The sequence below is a fragment of the Taudactylus pleione genome, unplaced genomic scaffold, assembly GCF_031769625.1.
Source record: "Taudactylus pleione unplaced genomic scaffold, aTauple2 ptg000162l, whole genome shotgun sequence".
NCBI classification, from domain to species: Eukaryota; Metazoa; Chordata; class Amphibia; order Anura; family Myobatrachidae; genus Taudactylus; species Taudactylus pleione.
In genome coordinates, this window is record NW_028284564.1 from 4,614,969 (window position 1) to 4,640,406 (window position 25,438).

Genomic DNA, 25,438 nt, shown 5'->3' on the forward strand with positions numbered 1-25,438 from the left:
CTCCAGAGAGGAGACAAGCATATCCTCACACTCATCAGAAGATGTACCAGAATCTGAGGGCTGGCCGGCGTGTGAGGCCGACCGCCTTCTGATTTTTGGCTGTACTGGCCTAGCTGCTTGCCGTGGTTGCTGAAATGCTGCTGAGGATGAAGCCACATTCTGACCAGAGTGAGCATACATGTCCATCCAGGACGGATGCAAAGGGGGCATAAACATAGTAGGTTGCAGCTGCTGAGGGTATCCCATCATTGGGGCTGGCCCTGGGACCACCAACCCGCCTGCAACCTGCGCCATGATCTGGGAAAAAGCAACCCAAGGAGGATCCTGTCCAGAAGCTGGTAGGTTTGACTGATGTGGTGACTCTTTAAAACAGTGACCACATAATCCATCTTGTATGAAATCCTGTGGGGATAACCCCGCTTTGCAGGCCATATATGACACCAGCACAGTGGCATCAGCCACCTGTCTTTCAGTTTCTTTGGACATAACAATAACTCTAAAGTTATGCAAAGTCTTACTACAATGTTTCACACACCTGCAGTAGAGGGTTAACGAGGAGAAACAGCAGTGATAGGTTATGACTGACAGTTATTCAGCAATAAAAAAGGCAGCATTACACACAGCAGATTTCATAAGACACATGCAATGCACAGATATATATATATATTAAAATATATATACATACATACACACATACACACACACACTACGCTCTGTAGTCAACTACCAACAGCCCAGGTAGGATATGGAGCTCTGTATGACCTGATCACCGCAGGTGAGGTATACAGGGAGACTGACCCAACCTCCCGAGAACACAGCCACCGAGAGCACCAGAGTGATCTCTGGCCGACTCATATAAAGGGAGGCTGGGAGGAGCAACCAGGACGCGGGAAACTCTTATCTGAACCAGCGTCTGGGTCGGGGCCGCCAGGGGAAAGCGTACCTCCCCTTTGCTGTATGGATCCACCTGGCACACTGACATGGCTGCCGTCATCAAGCCCCTGGCTGTCAGGATCCCTCATGTCCCGGTGGTCTAGTGCTGGAGACCATTTGCACGTGGCTCCTCACTACAGCGTCCTCCGGCGAGTCTCCACCGCCGGAGGCACGGACTGCCACATGGCTCCCTGCGTCAGCAGCCGCGGGGAACCAGCTTACCTGCAACGCGGATGTTTCCAGTTTGCAGTCCTGGGCTGGCTAAGCCCGCCGAAATCACCAGTTCCCTCACTGGTGTTGCGGCGCTGGCGGAGGAAGATTGAGTGGCGACACGGGCGACTACCCGGATGCCTAGCTGCTCCAGGTTCTCCCATCAGTCAGCTCGTGGCGCTGCGCTAATAAAAAACAAAAAATTGTTTGAGACTGCTGCCATAGTCCCCACTGTCAGCAAGGTGCCTACTGCGCACCAAACAATAAACTAACTGTCTTTAGCCAGGGGCGGGGTATATATGGAGGTGGACCCAGTGCATCCTGGGAGCTTAGAGCTTGTTTGATGCCTGGATCACTCCAACTACATACCCCAAGGTATTTTCTGTGGACCCCGAAGAAGAAAACATGCTTGCCAATGCATACATGTGTGCATATACATTTGCTTCTGTTATTTTGTATGTTAATATCAAAGCTTAGCACAGCAGGAACAGTGTAATGGTTAGTATTACTACATCATACCACTGAGGTCCCAGGTTCGATTAATACCATGGCCCTAACTGTGTGGAGTTTGTATATTCTCCCTGTGCTTACGTGGGTTTCCTCCCACATTCCTAAAATATACTAGCAGGTCCTGCCAAAATTTAATCCTAGTGTGTTTGTGTGTGTACATGTGGTAGGGAATATAGATAGTAAGCTCCACTGGATCAGGGGCTAATGTGAATGTAAATATTCTCTGCAACAGCGTTGAGGAATATGTGTGCGCTATATAACTGGTAATAAATAAAGCTCATTTAAAGGGCTTTAAGGAGTGTGAAAGTGCTTAATATTAATATTAAGGCCTATGTGCAGCAATTGAGATATCAACAATAGGAATCCTATTTTTTGCCAGCTCCAGATTACTTTGTGAATAGACAGAACATATGTGTGGTTTAACCTTAAGGGACAAATTTACTAAAATGGTAGCTTTCAAAAACTGCTGTCGGCGATTTTGCCCGTAGAATTTAAACCACCAATAACACTAAACTGCAAAACAGGCCTGGTTTTTTCATTTAAGATTACTGCCAGTTTAATTCCTGCAGGCAAAACACTTGATAAATCGCCGGCTGTGAAAACTTGCCGCAAGAATAGCAAAAATACCACAACTACAGTGTTATTCCTGCAGGTGCAGGATTTTTGCTATTCAAGTAGATGCAGGGTTTTCTATTTTTTGAGCAGCGGTGGTTTTTTTGCAGCCCCGGAGGACAACCAATTTCTCCTAAAATCCATATTTTTAAGGAAAATGGTCGTGAATTACTCTGGGACCCCTTCGGCACCCCCCCTAATGATTAAGCTAATTGGAAACTTCCAATTGCTAAATTAATTAGTTCTTAATTATACACCTTCTACAGCCCTGCTTTCTCCTCCGGTTCTTCTCTCCAGGGTCGCAGACAGCTTCAAGGGAGCGTCCGGGCACATGACAGGAATGTACTACCCCTCTACTCACCGCCCTCACTGCAAACTAACTACCTGCACCCCACCCCACACACACTACCCTACACCCCTCTTCGCACACACACTACACTACCTCCCGCTACCCTGCATAGCCCCTCCCCGCATGCACTACACTTACCTTCTCTGGCCGTCTTTCTTCTTCTGTAGGGGAGAGCAGGAGCCGGTCGAGCAGTCAGAGGATGCAGGAGCCGGGCACAGATGTCCGGGGCAGGCAAGCTTTTTTTTTTTTTTTTTTTTCACGCACTTGGGGTATTTAATGCGGACAACCCAGCATGCATTTTTTTTTTAAATTTGGATAACGAGGGTATCGGGAGCTTGCATACCTGCGATAATCCAAAACTGGTTGCCAGGTCCGCTTGATTTTAATGAGGCAAATTGAATATGCCACTGAGTATCTATATCTTCCATGTTCCAACATGCACTTTGCAGACATTGTCTGGAAGGGCATATGGATACTTACAGTTCAGCAAGCAGCAGCATGTCATTCCAGTCAATGGCTGCTAGTACATAATGGAACATGTAGTTCCACAATAGGATAGGCAAAAACAGCTAGTGATCCAGCGCTGCTAAAAGTTGTGTGGAAAATGTTTAGTTTGCATCCAACTTTCCTGCTAACCAAACCTTGCAATTTTTGTGCAAGACCAATGTGCAGCCATTTCCATTGAACTACAGTCAGGTGCATAAATATTGGGACATTGACAGAATTTTCATATTTTGGCCTCTATTCACCACCACAATGGCTTTGAAATGAAACAAACAACATGTGCTTTAACTGCAGACTTTCAGATTTAATTTGAGGGTAATTACATCCAAATTAGGTGAACGGTGTAGGAATTACAACGGTTTCTATATGTGCCTCCCACTTTTTAAAGGGCCAAAAGTAATGGGACTATCAACTCAAAAGCTATTTCGTGGACAGGTGTGGGCTATTCCCTCGTTATTTCATTATCAATTAAGCAGGTAAAAGGTCTGGAGTTGATTCTAGGTGTGAGATTTGCATTTGGAATCAGTTGCTGTCGACTCTCAATATGAGATCCAAAGAGCTGTCACTATCAGTGAAGCAAGCCATCATTAGGCTGAAAAATCAAAACAAACCCATCAGAGAGATAGCAAAAACATTAGGTGTGGCCAAATCAACTGTTTGGAACATTCTTAAAAAGAAAGAACGCACCGGAGAGCTCAGCAACACCAAAAGACCCAGAAGACCACGGAAAACAACTGTGGTGGATGACAGAGGAATTATTTCCCTGGTGAAGAAAAGCCTCTTCACAACAGTTGGCCAAATCAAGAACACTCTCCAGGAGGTAGGTGTATATGTGTCAAAGTCAACAATCAAGAGAAGACTTCACAAGAGTGAATATAGAGGGTTCACCACAAGATCTAAACCATTGGTGAGCCTCAAAAACAGGAAGACCAGATTAGAGTTTGCCAAACAACATCTAAAAAAGCCATTACAGTTCTGGAACAACATCCTATGGACAGATGAGACAAAGATCAACTTGTACCAGAGTGATGGGAAGAGAAGAGTATGGAAAAGGAAAGGAACTGCTCATGATCCAAAACATACCACCTCATCAGTGAAGCATGGTGGTGGTAGTGTCATGGCGTGGGCATGTATGGCTGCCAATGGAACTGGTTCCCTTGTAATTTATTGCTGACAAAAGCAGCAGAATGAATTCTGGCGTTTCGGGCAATATTATTTGCTCATATTCAGTCAAATGCTTCAGAACTCATTGGACGGCGCTTCACAGTGCAGATGGACAATGACCCGAAGCATACTGCAAAAGCAACCAAAGAGTTTTTTAAGGCTAAAAAGTGGAATGTTATGCAATGGCCAAGTCAATCCCCTGACCTGAATCCGATTGAGCATGCATTTCACTTGATGAAGACAAAATTGAAGGGACAATGACCCAAGAACAAGCAGGAACTGAAGACATTTGCAGTAGAGGCCTGGCAGAGCATCACCAGGGATGAAACCCAGCGTCTGGTGAGGTCTATGCGTTCCAGACTTCAGGCTGTAATTGCCTGCAAAGGATTTGCAACAAAGTATTAAAAAGTGAAAGTTAGATTTGGGATTGTTTAGTTTGTCCCATTACTTTTGGCCCCTTAAAAAGTGGGAGGCACATATAGAAACAGTTGTAATTCCTACACCGTTCAACTGATTTGGATGTAATTACCCTCAAATTAAATCTGAAAGTCTGCAGTTAAAGCACATCTTGTTTGTTTCATTTCAAAGCCATTGTGGTGGTGAAAAGAGGCCAAAATATGAAAATTCTGTCAATGTCCCAATATTTATGCACCTGACTGTATGTAATACTTTGGGTGCAATAGTTGAAATTAATTTGCCTCTAATACAGCTTTCTGCTAAAACTGGAAGGAAAGAAAAATAAACATTGCAATGTAATAGTTTTACTTCTGCATACTGAAATACCATAGAAATAATATCAAACTTAAGACTTACTTTTGCCTTTTTATATTTACTACAAAACTTAATGATTGCTCTGAATGCACAATTAGAGTAGACGTGGTACAATTTTCAGAAATCCATTTTAACCCCTTTTCTGTTTCAATCACTTTCACATGTTGAATTTTCTTATATATGGCTGGATTCAATTAGTCTGGTTAATTTACAGGGCGGAGAAAAGGGTACTAAGCCTCGGACTTGACTTTTATGCAAGTAAAATCCTTTTCCAAGCGCGGTAAATCTGCCACTAACCTATAGATTCCAGGACAAGTACCTGGAAATGTGGATTACTGTATTTGCGGTAGCTGTGAGAAGGGCCTAGGGATAGCCATCGGTGAGTGTCTATCAATAAGTATCATTTATGGCACAAAAACCATCTATAGTGAACCATCGATGGTTTGCACCCCCCGCAGGCCACTGCTGCTTGGAGCACAGCGGGCCTTAAGCCAATCAAAAATGGGGGTGTGGCTTAGCAGGCACCAGGGCGTGTCTAAGCTCTGGCTCGTCAAGAAAAAATAAAAAACTATTGTCTCCCACTCGACCATCGATGGTGGAGAACCACTGGCTCTCTGCCATCGATGGCAAAACTATTGGCCATTGTCAGTCAACCATCGATGATGGTTAACTATAGAAGGTCGATGGCCATCAAGCCCTATTTAACACGGATTTCTGTTTGCACCGCAGGAGGAGGTAAATCAGAAAACTACATTAAGAGGCTGCCGCAGCCTGTAAGTGAATAGCCCTGGGCACTGCTGGTAATTAGCCCTTTGAAGTTAATTGAATTTTGGCCCATTAGGTCACTACGTGTGCCTTAAATCCTGCTTTTCCCGAAAAATATTTTTATTACACACATACGTACTTCCACTGATGCTCCTAATCCTTTCAATATATACAACTCAATGGAGTGAGGATTTGAAACGAAGCAGATATGGCCATTTAATGTTATTGTTAGATATTTTAAGGCGCTTAGCAAGAAAAAAAAAAAATTCATTTGTTTCTTTTCTTACACTTCTGTACCAAGTTCTGTCTGCACATTTCCATCTTCTTCCAGGACTGGAGAAGTTAAATATGTATTAGAGACCTGCCATCCCAACGAGTGTAAAGGACAAACGGCTGCTCAATCAAGCAAGCACAATCTTTATTTTGCTATGGCTGTCTATAAATCCTGAGAAGAGCGGTAAACACACATACAGTAGACTAAACAATCACTAAATAGTGGCCACTGCTGACTCTCCCACTCATACATACCAAGCAAGTCTGTGGGAAAATAGTGCCTCTATAACGAAGGAACTCAAGTCCAGTTTTCTGAAAATATCCCAGATCTGACAAGCCAGGGTGAGGGCCTGGATGCTTTCAAGACACAGTTTTCAACCTAACCAAGATCCCAAACTAATAATTTTAAACAAAGCCTTGCTTCCCATGTTTGGCCAAATGACTTAATAATGAATCAAATTAATTATTTTGAGTGGACAAACAAGACACAGGAGAGGGACAGGCCAGATGTCAGATGGAAAAAATTGTGCTGAGAAAACACAGAACAGAAGCTGTTTGATTAGATGACAAATGACCTGGATATGCATCTTTTATTTGCCCTCACTAAAATAAGGAAAAGAGATAGGCCACATCCAGACAGCCTAAGATAAGTAACATTTATGGGCCCCTGTTCTATATCCAAAGCCTGTGCAGTCGTTGTGTTCTGCACTTTATCATGAATATGTCACAAAACAAACTAACTTCTTTTAAAACTAAAAAAATTAAATTTAACAAGTTTTTCATACAGAGGTGTCCTTATACACTATGACTTCAGTCGTACCAAATAGCCACTCTCGGTGCCACAGGCCCTGGCAACTAGGCCGTGCGTCTTATTTGCATAAATAAAACACCTCAAAGTGACAAAAATACTTTGCTAGATTGCACTGATCAATATGATGTGCGACATATCTGTGTGCAAATGAGTCTGAATCTGTATATGAAGTGCTACGATCCAGCGCTCACTGCTTTATCTCACGCCAAGTTCCATTGTGCTTCATCAGTGACTTTTTTCCAGCCACACACAGGCTAGACTTGACCATGGCACAGGAGCCTGCCAGAATATATTATAGATGGTGACCTACAGAGGTATGTCACTGTTATCTATATCAGATTAGAAAATAAAATTCAGCCGGTACAGGGAACATAAGATAGGAGGGGTGCCAGCAATTCTTGCAAACTCTCAAGACAACAGGACTGTTTAGGGCATTGGGTTTTCTGGAACCACTTAAGTTTTCACCAACCTGGGTGCAGGTGCACACTTGTAACACTGATCATTCTTCTATAAACTCTGAACATACTTTAATATACATTTCTCTTCCGCACTATTCAGCAAAATGAAACACAAGAGCAGCTGATTGTGGCCCTGATTCAGAGCCGGACGCTCTGACAGAGCGCTTGCTCTGAATCAGGGCGGTCCCTGCTCCGTTTTGGAGCGGCCTACTGGCCGCTCGCATGGCTGTGGGTTACCACCCACAGCTATAGCAAGCGGCAAAAATGATGGTCACGATGGTCAAGACCATCGCGACCATCGGGCTTGCGACGAGACCCTGCGGTAGGGTCTCGCTGCCGCAAGCCCAGGAGTGCTTTTGGCTCTATCAGAGCCAAAAGCACTCCCACTGACATCACTAGTGATGTCAGTGGGGCCGGACCCAGACGGAAGGCGTTCCCATGGGAACACCTCCGTCTGGGCAGTCACGGGCCCCGGCACGCCCACCAAAGGGGGGCGTGATGTCAATCACCATCGACAGCACGCCCCCTTTGGTGCGAAACCCTTAACGACTACTTGGCCGTCGTGATTCGGGTCTCGCCCATGCACCCGACGGAGCCGCCACCGTCGTGCGCATGCGCACTTGGGCACCATCGACCCGCTTGCGAGCGCTCAGGGCAGGCTCAGCGGGAGCACTGGGCGGAAAAGAGCTGGGCTGCAGAATCAGAAGACAGGAAGCAGCAGGGGGGGCGCAGGCACAGACAGTGAGAATGTGCGGAGGGGACTCACAGTGACAGAGCTGTATCGCAAGCTCAGTCCCTGAAAGGGATTTTTGATGCATTCCTGTGATATTTCATAAATTCGTAATGCGAGTTTAGGCAAAAATATCACTCAACCGCATTTGAAATACAGATTGCAGTAAATAGGGGCTTATATAAACTTTACATATCCTTCGCAATAGTTGCATTATCTAATAGGAAATATTTGTTTTAGCTATTTTTATTGAACTACTTCAATAATTATATACAACATTTATACAAAAGCACAAAATGAAGCTAGAGTGCATGTACTGAAAAAAAATCTTTTACTCTAAAAATGATTTTGCGTCCCCATGTTTAATTAACAGCCCCTCACACATTCTGAAGTGATTACCATTAAGTCCATGCATAACACAGACTACAGCTGAAAGGCAAAAAAAAACTGAACTAAGGCTTTGTGGAATATTATACCAACTTTTCAAGGAGCGTTAACGGAAGATTATTTTTTTAATGAACAAATGTAGAACAAGTTCTTTCAAATCGCAAAGAAGGCAGCTTTCACAAATGTTTACTCTTTGGGCTACCTCTTACAATAATTCACTAAACAGACTTTACACAGGCACAGCTTAGTAATGGAAATCATTACTCATTCCTCGGCAGCGGACACTCGCACAAACGAGGAGTCTCTTTAAAGCTCTTACCAGTTGGGTTTCATCATTACTATTTAGTAACAATAAAGAGACAAATCCAACATCTAATTTGTATTAGGTATAATATAGTGGAAAGGTCTGTACAGTACTTCGGTGTTAACAAATGACTGGTTTCCAAGACTGGTAATTCTTAACATAATGCATTGTTTTAAGAAAGCATTTTCTTACTGGCAGAAAGCATATACAATTGTGGCTTTATATCTTCATTGTTAGACATACTAGCACTCTCCGATATATCTTAGGACCTTGCCTGCCTGAAAGTGGTTAGTTCCATTTGAAACCATATATCTTTTCTAAGGTACATAAAAAGTCCTTCTGTGCTAACTAGGTCTGTAGCAATGGTCTGAAAATAGTGTTGGTTTAGAGCACAGGTTCGCAAACTCGGTCCTCTGGACCCCAAACAGTACATGTTTTCCAGGTGTCCTCAGAATCACAAATGAAATAATTAACGCCACCTGAAGATCTTTTAAAATGTGTCAGTGAGTAATGAATACACCTGTGCACCTGCTGGGTGACCGGCAACATGAACTGTGTGGGGTCCTGAGGACAGAGTTTGAGAACCACTGGCTTAGAGTAAGATTTGAGACACATGGGTGCTTTCAGCCATTTGCAGGCAAACACTGGCTGATTGCATTAGGTTCCATGGGGTCTGCTTCTGTGTGCCACTAGCCTAAGGGAAATGCTACAGTGCAGAGTTTATAGCTGCTATTGTTTATTTAGTAAGTTAAATCGCATGTTCTTCTCTTGGCAGTTAATATTTTTTTTTTTCGTTTTAAAGAGAAAAAGAATTGAAAAAAAAAAAAAAAAGCCAAGCATATTTCCTCCATGAAGCTTTGGTCATGTACAATGGTATTTTTTTTTTGGTCATGTACAATGGTATTTTTTTTTTTTCGTTTTAAAGAGAAAAAGAATTGAAAAAAAAAAAAAAGAGAGAGAGAATGAGCCTGCTATCCGAAATCCAGGGGGGGGGGGGGGGGTGTGTGTGTGTGTGTAAATGTAATAGGCTGCGGCTTCGAGACATTGGTGAGTCCCGATATTTTAAAGTAACAGTCTTTTAGTAGGCAAAACCAGGTTAATTTTGCCTGCTAATAGACTGCTTTTAGTAGGCAAAAACCCACCAACACAAGATGCTGCCCTTCTTTATCAAACCCAAAAGCATTCACATTTTGTGCAAACATGCAGAATGCAAGCACTATGGATATTGCCAAGCATATTTCCTCCATGAAGCTTTGGTCATGTACAATGGTATTTCATGTAAGGACTGGCTGGATGAATCTAACAAACATAATTGCATGAACCTTCTGGCAGGAGCCAGCTCTGCTACAGTCACACAAGTGACAGGAGAGAATCTTTTTAAATAATTGGAATTAATATGTAGAGAGACATGGGGATAGCATGATAAATATTGCTGGATTTGTTTCTTTCAAACTATTTAGTTGCCCATATGAAACTATTGGCATATGTCAAAATGACCTACAATGAGCCCAGTAAGCAGTGAGGTAAAAGGTATTTTGAAGTTATTCCATTACCTTGTAAATGATGTGTAGTTATCTGTGTGTTACCGGGAAAAGAGGGTATAATTAATTATAATACAGAAAGTTACAATAATGCACATCTCCTCTTCCTGCAGCTCTTTGTCCTGACGGTGCATAGAGGGGACGCTCATACACATAGCATGAGCCTCAAAAGAATATCTGTCTACAGACAGCAACAGATTCCTGCCCAGATCCTCCTGTTCCTGGTCCCAGTAGCTACACCTCCTCAACGCAACATCATGACGTCACATGTTCAGGGGGCAGGGCCAGCTCAGGGCAGACAATTGCCCTGCTATAGCATTTATCTATACTTAGATGATTAATTACAGAAGTTATTATTAAAACCTGTTGAACTAGCAGAGTGGAATCCTGTTTGTCACATCGCTGAAGGGATATTATATTAGAAAGTGTAGGGATGGAAGATATCTGTACCTTTATGTAAAGTACAGAGCATACATGGCTTGTGCCAAGAATAAGGAGCCTGCCAGTTGGCCTCAGAATGGTAGACGGTAGGTGGAGTAGCAAAAGTGATGGTAATATACATAATATTGTACATCTATTTTCCACTCCTTATTTGACAATGTTAGAATGGTATTTCCAAGATATGAAGAAAGGCAGTAGCCTACTGGAATATTAAATAAAGGAACTGAAATACAATATTAAAAGGGTACGGATTTATATGGATTGTACCAGATTATATTATTTTTCACATATAAGGCTATAATTACCATGTTTAAATAACATCCAGTATTTTTTTCACACTTTTTTTAATTTTACTATAAAAAGTGTACCGCTTAAAAGAGACTCACCCATATTTAATACCACGGCAAAATGAACAAGTAATTATTTTTGACATTCCATTGTCATTTTTTATTAAGTCTTCTTCATGGTTTTTGGGTGTTCTCTCTCACATTACCAGCAGTAAAAGCTAGGACAGGGAGACAATTGCTGTAGAGCTACAGGAGTAATCCATAAGGTGTATGCCAGTCTTTCTTCATCAGGATATCAATCTCAGCATTACCACTTATTTTAAATCATACTAACTACTATTCATCCCAGAAACACTAACACTTACCTGTTTTATCCTTGCAAGCTCTTTTAAGGCTCTCCCCCACTGTTGCTTATAGTGTAGCTTAGATTTTGTTGCAGATTCCAATTTTCTATCAAGTTCAACCTATCAATAAAAACAATATATCATAAATAGAATATAAAACATTTACTTATATTATTGTACAAGTAGAGCACTCATTAATGACTTACAAACTGCATCATTTGGACTCTCACCTGAAATACATTGCCGCAAATCACAGCAACACATACGCGTTGGATAAAATATCCCAACGGTGATCAACCTGACGGCCACAAAACTGACAGTGGAGTCCAGACGGTCAATATCCCAACGCATGTTGGTTTAAGTATTCTATCCCTTACCCTAACCCACCCCTCCCAAAGTCTAACCCTAACTGTCCCCTTTAGCAGTCAAACCCTAAAGTCAGATATCCACTAGGCGATTAAATTGAGCGATTGAATGATAACTTCAGTTATCGATCAATCGCTCATTAATCGTACACAAAACGGGAAAGAAAATGTCAAACGACCAGCGATACCGTGCTTCCGCTGGTCGTTTTCGACATCAATCATCGCCTGAACATGCCAATCAATCTGCAGATAACGACAGATCGGGCATGATCGTGGATGAGTGAGGGTGTCTGTACTGAATGACATATGGTTCAGTGTAGGCACTACAGGGGATGAGGAACGACTGTACGATTACAATGTTGTAATCATACTGTCGTTCCACTATCAGCACCATAACCGTCCACTTAGGCTATCGGAGAGGACTGTTGAAGTTAGGCTGCCAAACCCTCCCCCTAGTACCTAACCTGGGATCCACAGCCGGTATTGTGATGACAGTCGGTATTCTGGAGTAAGTATTGTGACAGTTGGGATGGTTACCGGCGGGATCCCAACTACATCCCTTACATAAAGGGAATAGTATTGCCACAATTCACCAAGTAAAGAGTCACCATGCCGCTCTGTCCTCCCATTTCACTAGATGTGGATGGTATGCAGGAAACTCTTGATATAGTATTTTCCTTATTTACATTAGTTCAGCAGCGATGTGTAAATATGCTAATGTTGCAGGAGACATCTGAAGGAAAAAATATGCCTCCTGTCAGCATCTGCAAACAGAATATCGGATCAAGATCGCAACCATCAGTTGTGAAGTTTCCAGCATCGGCCTTCTAAGGAAGCTGAAGCCGCCTCCTACCCGCTTTTAGGCCAGGAAATCTGCATCCTCCGACGCAGAACGTAGCCTCGACACTCCCAGGCTGGCGCAACCCTCTCCTCACCCCAAAGGGCTGCAGCATGTCAATCATGCAGGATTCGTCCTACGCAGGCGCTCCACCATCTGGTTTACGCACATCTTTAAATGAGGACCTGCGTGTGCCCATGTGACAAGGAATATGGGTCCGATGTGAATGACTAAACATTCTCTGTAATATATCTTGCCCTGCAAAACTTATTTTTTTTTTACACACAATATCAGACACAATATTTAAATTTATATAAACTCACTTTTCTTGCAAACATCATTTTGTTGCAATAATCAGTGCAAGTGTCCTCAGAGACAGGTGCAACAGTGTAAAGATAGACATGGACAGCACAAAGCAGGAGACCTTGCTCTGCATTTGTTTATGAATGAGCCATTCTGCGATGCTATGCTTTGTGTGTCTGGTCAGCTGACAGGACCAGCGATGCATTTTCAATTTCTCACTTTAAGCATTTGGATATGAGGAAGGGGGAGGTTGTATAGAATGGGGGAGTATACAGACGGAATCAAAATGCTTATTTTTACTTGCCATAGCTGATCTGTTATAACTGAAAACAAGCCAAACTGGCTTTGTTTTAGGAATGTACTTTCTCAGTCTCAAACAGAGAAACAAGTTGGCTAAAACACTCAGTTTTACTCTTTATTTTAATAAAATGATAGCAAGTTGAAAGAAACACAAATGTCAGCCCTTCTTTAACATGTACTTTCAAAGCTAAATAAAATCCAAAATAAATATATTTAACGCAGCTCAAAAAATATGGACCCTCTGTTGCATTGACTAGTTAATATCAATACAACTGTAAAAAATGTATGGCAGCGTTTGTATGCTTAAAAATAAAAACAGTTCAATGACAAGTTATAAAAGTTTATACTGAAAGCTGTTAAATGATGCATTAAGTCTGACTGCTACTAAATAGGATATCAAACAATTTAAAAAGTAAGCTTTTATATATTTGAAGGCTCTACTGGTTGTTTACCTACTTACTGTATGTTGGAAGTTTTGACCAGGCAACATTGTTTTAGTCCTACCAGTTTTGTAGGCACTAAAGCTGGAAACACACTTAGCAATATTTTGAACGATTTGCCAGATTTTGATGGATCGGAATAACAAAAAAAACAAAATCATTAAGTGTGTATGCTTTATGTTGGGCGGTGCACACTCCCGTAGGTTAGTCAGCCACTTCGTCAGGTCGGCCCTATATGCAGTTCAACCTGACGATGTGGCCGACGACCCCTTTCAATGGGATGTGGCACCGGATTGTCCAATGTGTACCGCCCGCCCGATGTATCCACCTGTCGGCTGGGGGGGGGGGGGGGGGGTCGTCACTCACATCACTGGTTACACACTTCTTTAGTGTGTACCCAGCTTAAAGACGGCAATTCAATACTTCATAATGTGCGAATGTGCACATTACCATATATTATGGTAGCACAACTTTGCCGATTTTCCTGCACACCTCTATGGGGTACGAGAGGAAACTAGCTATGGGTGGCAGCAACGTTATGTTCCAGTCATCGCACAACACTGAATCACCCCTAAATCTCATTTAAAGAGTTTAAAAGTAAATCCCACTTTGTAAAGGTAAATAAGCAATATTGAAGGTATTTAAGTTTAATCATGTTCCTATTAATAATGTGCTTCTTAAAATACACAAAACTACTTATAATGAACAGTTTATTTACTAAACTGTACATGTTTAATTTTTATTTGAGTGAAAGGCTGCTAACCAGTCTGTGATGTGTGTAAAAGGAATGTATCTAACCCAGGGATGGGGAACCTCGGGCCCGGGGTCCGTATAAGGCCCGCGGATTCATTTTTTTCTGGTCCTCTGAGCTTTTTTCCGCTAGCCTCATCTGGCTAGCAGGGTGCCTAGAATGGCACCCTGCAGTCAGAATCTATGCAGCAGTGCCACCTAGACCGTCCTTAGAACGCTTCAGACAGTCACACCGCTCAGGATGCTCCGGGAATTGTTGTAATCACCAGCGATTGTGGCACGCCCCCGTGTGAGGTCACAAGGGGGTGTGTGGCCTGCATCAGGCCCGCAAATAATGTTATATATATCAAAATGGCCCTTGGTAGAAAAAAAGGTACCCCACCCCTGATCTAACCCATGGTTTTCTGTAGGAAAAGTTAATGTATGCTAAGTTACTGAGTCACATCACTTCATGGACATTTAAGAAGCAACTACCAATTTTGTAAGATTTTATCGAAATTTGCAGCGATTGTTTAAATACGATACAAATAAAAAAAAATCCAACTGTATTCAGTAACTAGAGCACAGTGAAAGTGCCTTAAATAATTACATTTCTAAAAAGGTAAATGTGCTTAAAAAAAGTGTTGCAAAATTAAACATAAGCAAATAGCAAAATAACAAAAGGAAAAAAAAATCCAGCACTTTTCAACTGATATTTAAATTACAAAAAAAAATAAAAATAAAAATATTACAGCAACTACTCTTCCATGTTAACTTTCATCGTGCCTAGTAACCTCATGCCCAGCCAAACGGATAGCCGAGGGGCAGACAGAACTTTCCTGACTAAGTCCTGAAGGGCCCGGGCTTTGGGCTCGGGCAAGAAAACCATTTCCAGTGCTGTATCAAAGATCACCCCAAAAAACGTCAGACGTTGGCACGGCCTGAGGTGACTTTTCTAAAGATTCAGTATCAACCCATGATGCTGTAACACCTGCACCGTATGATCCAGGTGGAGCTGAAGTTGGGCAGCGGAATCCGCCTTTACTAGCAAATCGTCCAAATAGGGAATAACCGTTATTACCTTGGAATGCAGTAAGCTTGCCATGATCTTTGTGAAGATCCGCGGAGCTGTAGCCAAACCGAACGGCAGAGCCTGGAACTGGTAATGGGCTCTTCCGACCGCGAACCTGAATAGAGACTGATGCCCCGCCCAAATCGGTATGTGGAGATATGCATCTCTGATGTCGATAGATGCCAGAAACTCGTTTGCCAACATACCCTGGATCACTGATCGGAGCGGCTCCATGCGAAACCGATCCACCCACAGGCTGGCATTCAAGGCTCGTAGATTCAAAAACGGACGATAAGTGCAGTTAGGTTTCTGAACTAGGAACAAGTTGGAGTAAAACCCCTTTTCCTGTTGAGACTGTGGAACAGGAACTATAACCCCTTCTGAACAGAGGGAACTGATAGCCTGGTTTAAGGCCCGTCTCTTCTCCGGCTCCCTGGGTAATGCTGTAGCGAAGAAACGTTGTGGCGACTGTCCCCATAGGTCTATCACATAACCTCGGGAGACAATGCCCCTTACCCAGGCATCTACTACCGAAGCTACCCACCTGTCTCGGAAAAGAAGGACACGGCCCCCTACCTTCCCTGAGACCGGATGGGCTGAGATCCTGTCAGGTACTCGGTTTCTCAGATGCCCTAGCACCCGGGCGCCTGAATGTGCCGGAGAATCTACCCCGGGGTACAGAACTCCTACTGGGAAAAGAGCATCCCTGGGCCCCCTGACCTCGAATCATTCCCCCTCCTCGAAAGGAAGAACGGAAGACTCGGAAACATGAGCCCTTTAGCTTCTGGGGCACCACAGGCAGAAAAGTGCTCTTTCCACCTGTTGCCTGGGATATAATAGTATCAAGCTCAGAGCCGAACAGGATGCCTCCACAAAAAGGCAGAGACTCTAAAGAGAGTTTAGATTTGGCGTCCGCCTCCCAGGCGCGAAGCCAGAGTGCTCTGCGTGCCGCGACTGCCGTGGCTGAGACTCTAGAGGAAATCTGCGCTTCATCTTGTGCGGCCTCACACACAGTCTACAGCCACACATATCTGTTCCACCAGTACCAGTAAGTCCTCTCTGGATGAATCACCGGCAAGGCCTTCCACTAATTTGTCAGCCCACTTCTCCATAGCTCGAGAGACCCATGCAGATGCCAATAATGGGCGAATAACCACTCCGGCGCCCATTAAAATACTCCTAAGGCATCTTTCCAATTTTCTGTAGAGCGGATCCTTAAAGGAGACCGCCCATTGGACCGGCAGAGCCATGTGCTTTGGTAAACGAGCCACAACCGCATACACTCTTGGAGGCAGCTCCCACTTAGCGACCTGCTCCTGTGGAAAGGGATAAAGGGCTGCAAATTTACGAGGAGTAGCATACTTTTTATCTGGGGTCTTCCAGGCTTCCTCTACCAGATCTGAAAGAGCCTGAGACACTGGGAAACAAACGACTGTCTTACACCTCCGCTTAAATGGCCCTTCCGCCTTAGCTGAGGCGTCAAGGTCCAGACAGTCCAAAGACTGTCTTACTGCCATAATAAAAGTCCTCTACACCCTGACAACGCAGAGTCTGAACCTTCCTCGTCGGGCACAACCTCCTCTTGGAGCTCCCCCTCCTCCTCTTCTCACTCCTCCTTGGGATCTGACTCCAACAAGTCACTGGATGGAGGAAACGCTTATGCGTACTACGTAGTATAGACTCCTCAAAGAAGCGTTCCATAAAGGCAGATACTTTCTCGACCCCTACCACCGAACGCTCCATGGTACGGACCCAAGGAGGATCAGGCTCCTGGTAACCACCCTCAGCGCCATCCTCCCTTAGATGCGGCTTTCCCCTCCGCTTTACACTCCAGCTGTTTGCTGCTATAAGCAGCGCACAGTACCTATAGTAAAAAATAAACATAACATTACATATTAAAGGAAAAAATCCCTAAGCTAAACCAGGGCTGCAGAGCAGCCCTGAAAAAACGTGCCTCTCTCCACAGGCACTAAACTTACACTGAAGTCAGGGGTTGCAGAGGGGAGGAGTTATAGATTTCAGTGTTTGTGCCAAATCCACGATTTCCCACCTACAACCCATGGTCCAGTGTCCCTCAGCCCAGACAAAAGAGAAATATATTTATTTATTATCACAATTCCACCATTATTTATCCATTACTCCCATTTCTGTGCACTGGAACAACGTATACCCAGCAATGCCCAAAGCAGACTTCTGTCACCATTCATCTTGCTCTAAGCAGTGACCATTTCTTTATATAAACATCCTGATAGACAGCTGAAGGCAAATCTGATTGTGGAGCGTATTTTAACACTGTGCATACTCCAAAACTAAGCAGATGCAACTAATGGTGACGCGGAGACACATGCATCTTGGGTACATCTGCGCTTGTGACTGAGTAACTGGGCTGTAACGGGTTAATACCTCTACACACTAGACAATATTTTGAACGATTTGGCCAATGCAGATGCATTGGAACGACACATCGTCAAGTGTGTACGCACTATGCGCGCTCCCGTGAGCCACTTTGATAAGCCCTCCTATGTAGGGGCGAAACGCGTCAGCAGACTTCTGCTAAGCGAGCACCTGAAGTGTGATCTGGGCACTGGTGTGCCATTCTGATCCGTAAATCCACTAACAGAGGAGACGCGGCAAGCCTTCACGCCGCTCATAGCTACACGCATCGCTGGTCCTGGTTACACAATACAGCCGGACCATTGGAAGATTGTGGAAGCCAAGCGATACTGCCGATGCAGGGCTACCTGATTCAGGCTGCTATCTGGAAGGAATCAGCGGACCAGGTATAATCAACGCGGCCGATTGCTGTGACATTGCAGGAAACTGCACGTAACTCAATTATTAAGTCTCTATCCTGTGGAGATGGACACTATTTAATGAGACATTCAATGTGTGTGCACACCATTTACCACGGATCTCTTCTTATTTTCTATCCTTTCAATTGAAGGTTTTTTACATAAAATCAAGGAACTCTATGTACATTAAGGAGATTCAATATATATCTTCTGAGTATGATATGTTCTTGCGGGACAATATTTTGTATTTATACTTATATTGAATAACTGATGATAATCTGGATTGAGAGAAATATGTAGGTTATTGATCAGCAGTGCACTTACTAGCAAGTCTATTAGCATATTGTGTATTGTTGTTTTAAATGTATATAACTTTTTTTATGTTATTAAAACCAAAGGTTTTTGGTAAACTCTGACTGCTATATATCATTTCTGCCATCTCACAATTTGGATATTATAGAGCGCAGTCCTATTTGTTTTGTTGTCTATTGAATTTCTATTTAGGGGCTCGCCCACCTAAAAATTATGGACATGCAGCTGTAGAATTAGATATTTATTAAGAGACAATTAGGTTCTCTATATTTTGATATAATATTGATTGGAGAGACTCAAAGGAGTATAACTAGCGCCGTGGTAAATTTTTTCTATATGGGAAGTGCCAGACTCTACCGCATATGTGCAAGTCTCTGGGAAAATGGCAGAGATGCCATTTTCCCAGTGATTTCTGTACTGCATGTGAGCAGATCTTTGGGAAAATAGCTCCAACACCATTTTCCCAGTTATTTCTGCAACACTCCATGGGCAGGTTAAGTAAAATTATGTGTACAGGGTGTGCGATCTCAGGGGCCCGTGTGCACGGCACACCTTCTACCCATTAAAGATATGCCCATGACATAGGGGCTGGTGAAAGTGCACGAGGATGATGACGGCTATGAAACTATACACAGGGGCGGTTAATTACTAATTGCCTGGCCTGCTGAAGGGTTCGGGTCCACCACTCCCCCCTCCTGTAGCTGTCAGTCACTGAATTCACATGATCGCCTACCCCCAGATCTGTTATTGGCTAAGGGGTGCATGCACACGAATATCTGGAATACAGTACCGAGCCCGCTATCCACGGCCCTGACCAAGCATACAGATAGGGGCGATATAGAGAGGTCTGCAACACTAAAGGGGTGAAAGCACACATTTATTTCCATGCGGGCGATGTAGGAGCACGCATTGAAATACGGATGATTTGCATTGAATTCTGTTGTCACTTCATTGTATAAAAGAGCTCAAGGCTGTTTTTAAGACTGGTGTCCTTTAGCAGAATACATCCTGTGATTTACAGATCACAAAAGTTGTATTCTTGGTTTTACATATTTTAATTTAAAACAGATGTTCATTCAGATGTTTCTACAGCTTTTCAAAGAAAATGCACTCATCCAGGAGAATTGTTATATTTGTAGCACAAAAAACTAAAGTTGTGTGTCCAACATAAAGGATGCTACAATTTTACTAACCTAAAAGTAGTGGAGAGTAAATATGTTGCTATTTTCTTGTTGGTGGCCTGAAATGCAGCAATTAGTGAAATACAGTAGCCATCGTGTGATTATAATTTGAAAGGAAATTGTGTGCAATCAGAGTCATTATGAAATTAAGCAAGAAATGAAGGCTAAAATCCATCTACAAAATGATTCTGGGAACCAGACTCTTTTGGGAATGGGCCACTTAATCATTGTTCTTCGAGGGAGGTTATCAGGGTGAAAACATGTTCTAATGGCATACTTGAAACATTTCTGTCTGAACCAGCCCACTGTCTGAAGCAGTGTCTCTTGCACTTATAACTTACCTTAAACAGGATTTTGCCTGTTAATATTGTGATTTACAGCAAACAGAGATTTAAATATAGCTGTCAAAACAGCAGACTCATTGTGTGAAAAGAGGTTAAAATTCATGCTAGTTTGCACCAACGTTTTGCCCTGTAACTAGAAGCACAACTTTATTGGTCTGGTTAGTTATAGCTTACTTAATAAAAGACCAAAAGCACACCTGTACTACACCACTGCAGCTTGGTTTTAAATATATATGCCAAAAATAGTATTATTACTGTACCTCAGAGGCTGTTGTGAGCAGTACATTATTATTGGCCTCTACATTGCAGCCATTGGGCACTGACTGCAGCTTCTGCTTACATTAATGCAATATCTGGAATTTATATTAAACACACAGTACCAAAAAACAGTCCATGATACTGTCAACACTTTAGAAGGTATGTGACGTTACTTTTCTTTTTTTCTTTGTTTGCTCATACCAATGTATTTTATTAAAACCTCACACACAAATTATTTTGCCCTGTACTGGTCACAATGGTTTTATGACAGATTATATTGGTCCAACACAGGGCGCTTTGTTTGGGCAATTTGGTTTCATTTATAACAAATCAATTTTAAATAATAATAATAATAAAAAAAAATAATCCTCTCTCAAGCAATAGATTGGCAGATTATCACATTGCCAGGTCACAAGCCAGTGATAAAAGCCACATGCCAATTTCTTTAATGGGGTCAATCCAGTTAGGTGCGAGTAGGGTCCTGTGAGCTGTTCTCATGGCGAATTCGCACTGCAAGTTTCATTTGCAATCCAATTCCAAAAACTCTCATTGCTTTTTCAGAGGAAATTCACTTTTTTTGTGTGCAGCTCCCTGAACAAGTGAAAAAGGTAGGGAATATCTTACTTTAAGGTAAAAATGTCAAGACACAGTACAGAACCTTTGGTACATGTCTCCTAAAGAAAAATCATGCACTTGGGGGGGCGGTTCAAATAGCATACATTGGCCAATAGAGACATGTCAGTTATCAGGTAAATTTCTCTAAAACGCTCAATGGGTTAAATGATATGGCACAGGTACGTGGAGGTGTATATGATGTGGGACAGGTATGTGGAGGTGTATATGATGTGGCACAGGTATGTGGAGGTGTATATGATGTGGCACAGGTACGTGGAGGTGTAAATGATGTGGCACAGGTACATGGAGGTGTAAATGATGTGGCACAGGTACATGGAGGTGTAAATGATGTGGCACAGGTACGTGGAGGTATCAATGATATGGGACAGGTACGTGGAGGTGTAAATTATGTGGGACAGGTATGTGGAGGTGTAAATGATGTAGAACAGGTATGTGGAGGTGTAAATGATGTGGGACAGGTATGTGGAGGTGTAACTGATGTGGGACAGGTATGTGGAGGTGTAAATGATGTGGGACAGGTATGTGGAGGTGTAAATGATGTGGGACAGGTATGTGGAGGTGTAAATGATGTGGGAAAGGAATGTGGGGGGTGTAAATGATGTGGAGATGATGTATTAATGTGAGAATGTTTTTTACACTTGCAGATGAGAGGTAAAAGTGTTTATTACAATTTTTTACAAACTTGTATTAAATTCTCTGCATACATTTTTCTGTACCCCAAAAATGCTGGAAAGATGTTAATTTGCTGAAAAACAATTGGAAGTGCAAAAATCAGCCATTTCACAGCTTTTAAAAACCTCTAGTACTTTTTTATGGCTACCAACAGCCTACATATGATCCTGCTATCTCCGTTGCAACTTTTTTTTGGGGTTCAGGGCGATTTTCCCATTTCTTTCATGCATTCTCCCAGGTTGCATGTTGCAGAAAAGTCACGCAACCTCACTGCGACTACCACAAAATGACATTTCTAATTGGATCTTGCATTTCTCGGGTACGATGTATGAGAGTTTGATGAAACAAACTCGCATTTGCAAACTCATACCTAATTGGATTGAACCCTTTCAAAACGGAATGTTTACAGATCCTGTCAATCAGATCAATCAATCGTATCGGTTACTGAGTGGTCTGCATAAGATGGTAGAGAATCAATTTTGAGTGGCTCTTCAGTCACATGTTCAGTAAGCTCTTACCACTGTTGTGATGTCACATGAAGTGACCAGGATTTATGCAGTTATTATGCATACTGACTAAATCAGTGAATAGAATATGTAGCAATGCAAATATATATGTGAAACAAGATCTCATACCAAGTAATATTGTGCACTTCACTGCCAGTATCCCAATGGAGTACTATACAAAAAATATTAAAGCACTAAGTGGAATTCTATTCTTTTTACTAGGTTGGATAACCATTTAAACAAAATGTCAATCAGAAAAATAGATTTTGATAATACATTTAATAACAGTGAAATTTGAACACCCTGTGTAGTTAAGTCATATTTTTATTCACGTAAACTACACTATTACTGGATTAGAAAATCCATTCAAATTATCAAGAAATATTGTAACTATTGCATTTTACCTTTCAAATAAATATACTTAAAGCAACAAAGTACAAAAACACTGGTCATGTCACATGACTGGCAAGTCGGGATTACCTTTTCTAAAGTGAGAAGATTGATCTCAGACTGTAATCGGATTTCTGGTTTACTGCCCTGTTGCTGCTTATACTGTTGGAACTCTTTGTCCAGTGCTTTAAACTTGTGTTCTGCTTCTTGAAGCTAACAATAATAAATAAAATAGGAAGGAAGGAAGGAAGGAAGGAAGGAAGGAAGGAAGGAAGGAAGGAAGGAAGGAAGGAAGGAAGGAAGGAAGGAAGGAAGGAAGGAAATAAAAAAAAAAAAAAAGAAAAAAGAAAGAAAAAAAGAAAGAAAAAAAGAAAGAAAAAAAGAAAGAAAGAAAAAGAAATAAAAGAAAGAAAAAGAAAGAAAAGAAAGAAAGATGCAGATTCTTAAAAAAGGAATTTTAGGACATAGAGCATGTCTGTACTCAGCTCATGAATCCTACACATCAATAGACATTAAACAGATATGGAAATAACACTGCCACCGTGAGTTATGGCTGTTTTCAGATATGCAGAATAGACAAGGAAAGAAAGATTGAAAAAATACTCATACTTAGGAAACAAAATGTGAAAAAGTTATTTATTTCCTAGTGACACAATCAAAACACAGACAGGAGATAATATATAGAAACTGGCCTCCATAAATTGCATTACTTCTGACAGCTTAGTTACTAGCCTGGACTCTGTTTCATCACACTATAGTTCTAGGGCTTCTCCTAAAATGCAATATCTTCTGAATACTTGCTATTGAGTCAGTCAAATGTTAGCTAACTCCCAGGCGCTGATTTAGGAAATTTTGGTCCATTAAAAAAAAAAAAAAAAAAAAACAACTGAGTAGAAGGAGGGACTTGGACAGGACAAAGACAGTTTGTGAATGCCCATCAAAAATTTAAGTGTCTACTAAGAATTGCAATGATTCCTAGAGCTACATTTACTGAACAACTAAAGAAATCAAGATTTCATGACTTTCCTATTTCAATAGTAGAAGTATTTTGTTTCAAATACAGGTTGAGTCTCCCATATCCAAAATGCTTGGGACCAGGGATATTTTGGATAATGGAATATTCCGTATTTTGGAATATTTGCATATCATAATGAAATATCTTGGGAATGGGACAAAAATATACACACAGAATGCATGTATGTGTTATATACACATTATACACACAGCCTGCAGGTCATTTTATACAATATTCTCAATATTTTTGTGGCTCAAGCAAAGTTTGTGTACAGAAGTGAAATTCATTTATGTTTCATATACACCTTATACACACAGCCTGAAGGTAATTTTATACAATATTTTTAATAATTTGTGCCTTAGACAAAGTTTGTGTACATTGAACCATCAAAAATCAAAGGTTTCATTATCTGTGTCATGCAAAAATTATTCCGTATTTCAGAATATTTGGATATGGGAGACTCAACCTGTATTGTAGTTACATCAATTGATTTTTACTCAAACAGATGGGTTTAATCTATATATTTAAGCTGGTCAGAAAACCCAGCCTTCGCTTACCCGTTGTTGTAGACGTAGCTTGTCTTCCTCTAGCTGCTTGGCCTTTAACCTCTCCAACTCTATTTGATGTGCGGAGTCTTCTCGTACTCGTCTTATCGAGTCCTGCCGTTCCTGGACACTCCGTTCACACTGTAACTGGATTTCTGCCTTCGCCTTCTTCAACTGTAATGTAAAGAGCCTATGACTTTACCTAAAACTGAATATATAGTACTGGACCCAGGTGTTGATAAATCGGCTATGAGGTTGATTCCATTAGCCACAAGAAGGTGTGTGGGGGGGAGGGGGGACACAGTTCATTGCAAAAAAGCCAGCAACGGCCCCTCATCTGGCCCACTTGCAGCCTGATTGCACCCTGACTTGCACATTTTTTAACACATCCCTATGTAACTTTGAACAAAAATCAGTGAGTCCAGAGTTACCGCAAAACAGCCGCTATACTTATCTACTGATCAATCTGTGACAATGTCTGCAATGTTATATTGTGAATACTGGAATGAATGAATGATACACTGGAGATTTCATTTTGGAGCCCTTATTTTGGATTGGGGTGGGATTTAATATCCTTAACTAGTGTACAGGGAGAAAATAAAAAATATCCAGGTTTTGCCTCAGTGAAGCTCCCTTGTGTAGAATAGGATAAAAGAAGCCATAACTGGCACCACTGTCAACAATGTAAAACTTAAAAACCTTTATTATCTTATACAGCCTGTGTACCATTAATATTTCTATGTGCATAGGATGGATAAAAAGATGATGCACATCTTGAAAGTGTGACTGCACAAATGTTTAATACAGATACTGTACATCCTACCTCTCTGATCGTTCCTTCTGTGTCCTCTCATGACTCCTCTCCCCCTCCCCACTTCCACTAACAGTAGGAGTTCCCCAAAGTTCTGTTCTTGGACCCCTACTTTTCTCCCCATATACGTCCTCTTTAGGTGAACTCAAACTCCTTTGACCTCCAATATCATCTCTATGCTGATGATACTCAAAATTTACCTTTCCACCCCTGAGCTCTCCCCCTCGCTCCTTACCCGTATCTCCAACTGTCTCTCTGCTGTCTCTTCATGGATGTCCCAGCACTTTCTTAAACTTAACATGTCTAAGACTGAGCTGATCATCTTCCCACCCTCTTCCACTACCTCACTTCCCACAATTAATTATCAATTGATGGCACAATTATCTCCTCTAGCCCCAAAGTGCGCTGTCTTGGAGTTATCCTAGACTACACCTCTCCTTTAAACCACACATTCAGCACCTCTCGCAGTTCTGCCGTTTCCACCTAAAAAATATCTCCAGGATTAGACCCTTCCTCACCCAGGATGCCACTAAAA

The 25,438-nt window shown here is 42.0% G+C and overlaps 1 protein-coding gene across 2 annotated transcripts in view; it reads right to left on the minus strand.

Annotated features, from left to right (window-relative positions):
• The window catches only part of CEP120 (centrosomal protein 120), a 103,863-nt gene that overhangs the window by 18,728 nt on the left and 59,697 nt on the right, over positions 1-25,438 (minus strand). For both annotated transcript variants that reach the window (XM_088475161.1, XM_088475160.1), the window contains exons 16-18: positions 24,105-24,266; positions 22,623-22,745; positions 11,416-11,514 (exon numbers count right to left, since the gene is read on the minus strand). In XM_088475161.1, the coding sequence (XP_088331287.1) occupies positions 11,416-11,514; positions 22,623-22,745; positions 24,105-24,266 (384 nt within the window). The remainder of the gene's footprint in view (positions 1-11,415; positions 11,515-22,622; positions 22,746-24,104; positions 24,267-25,438) is intronic.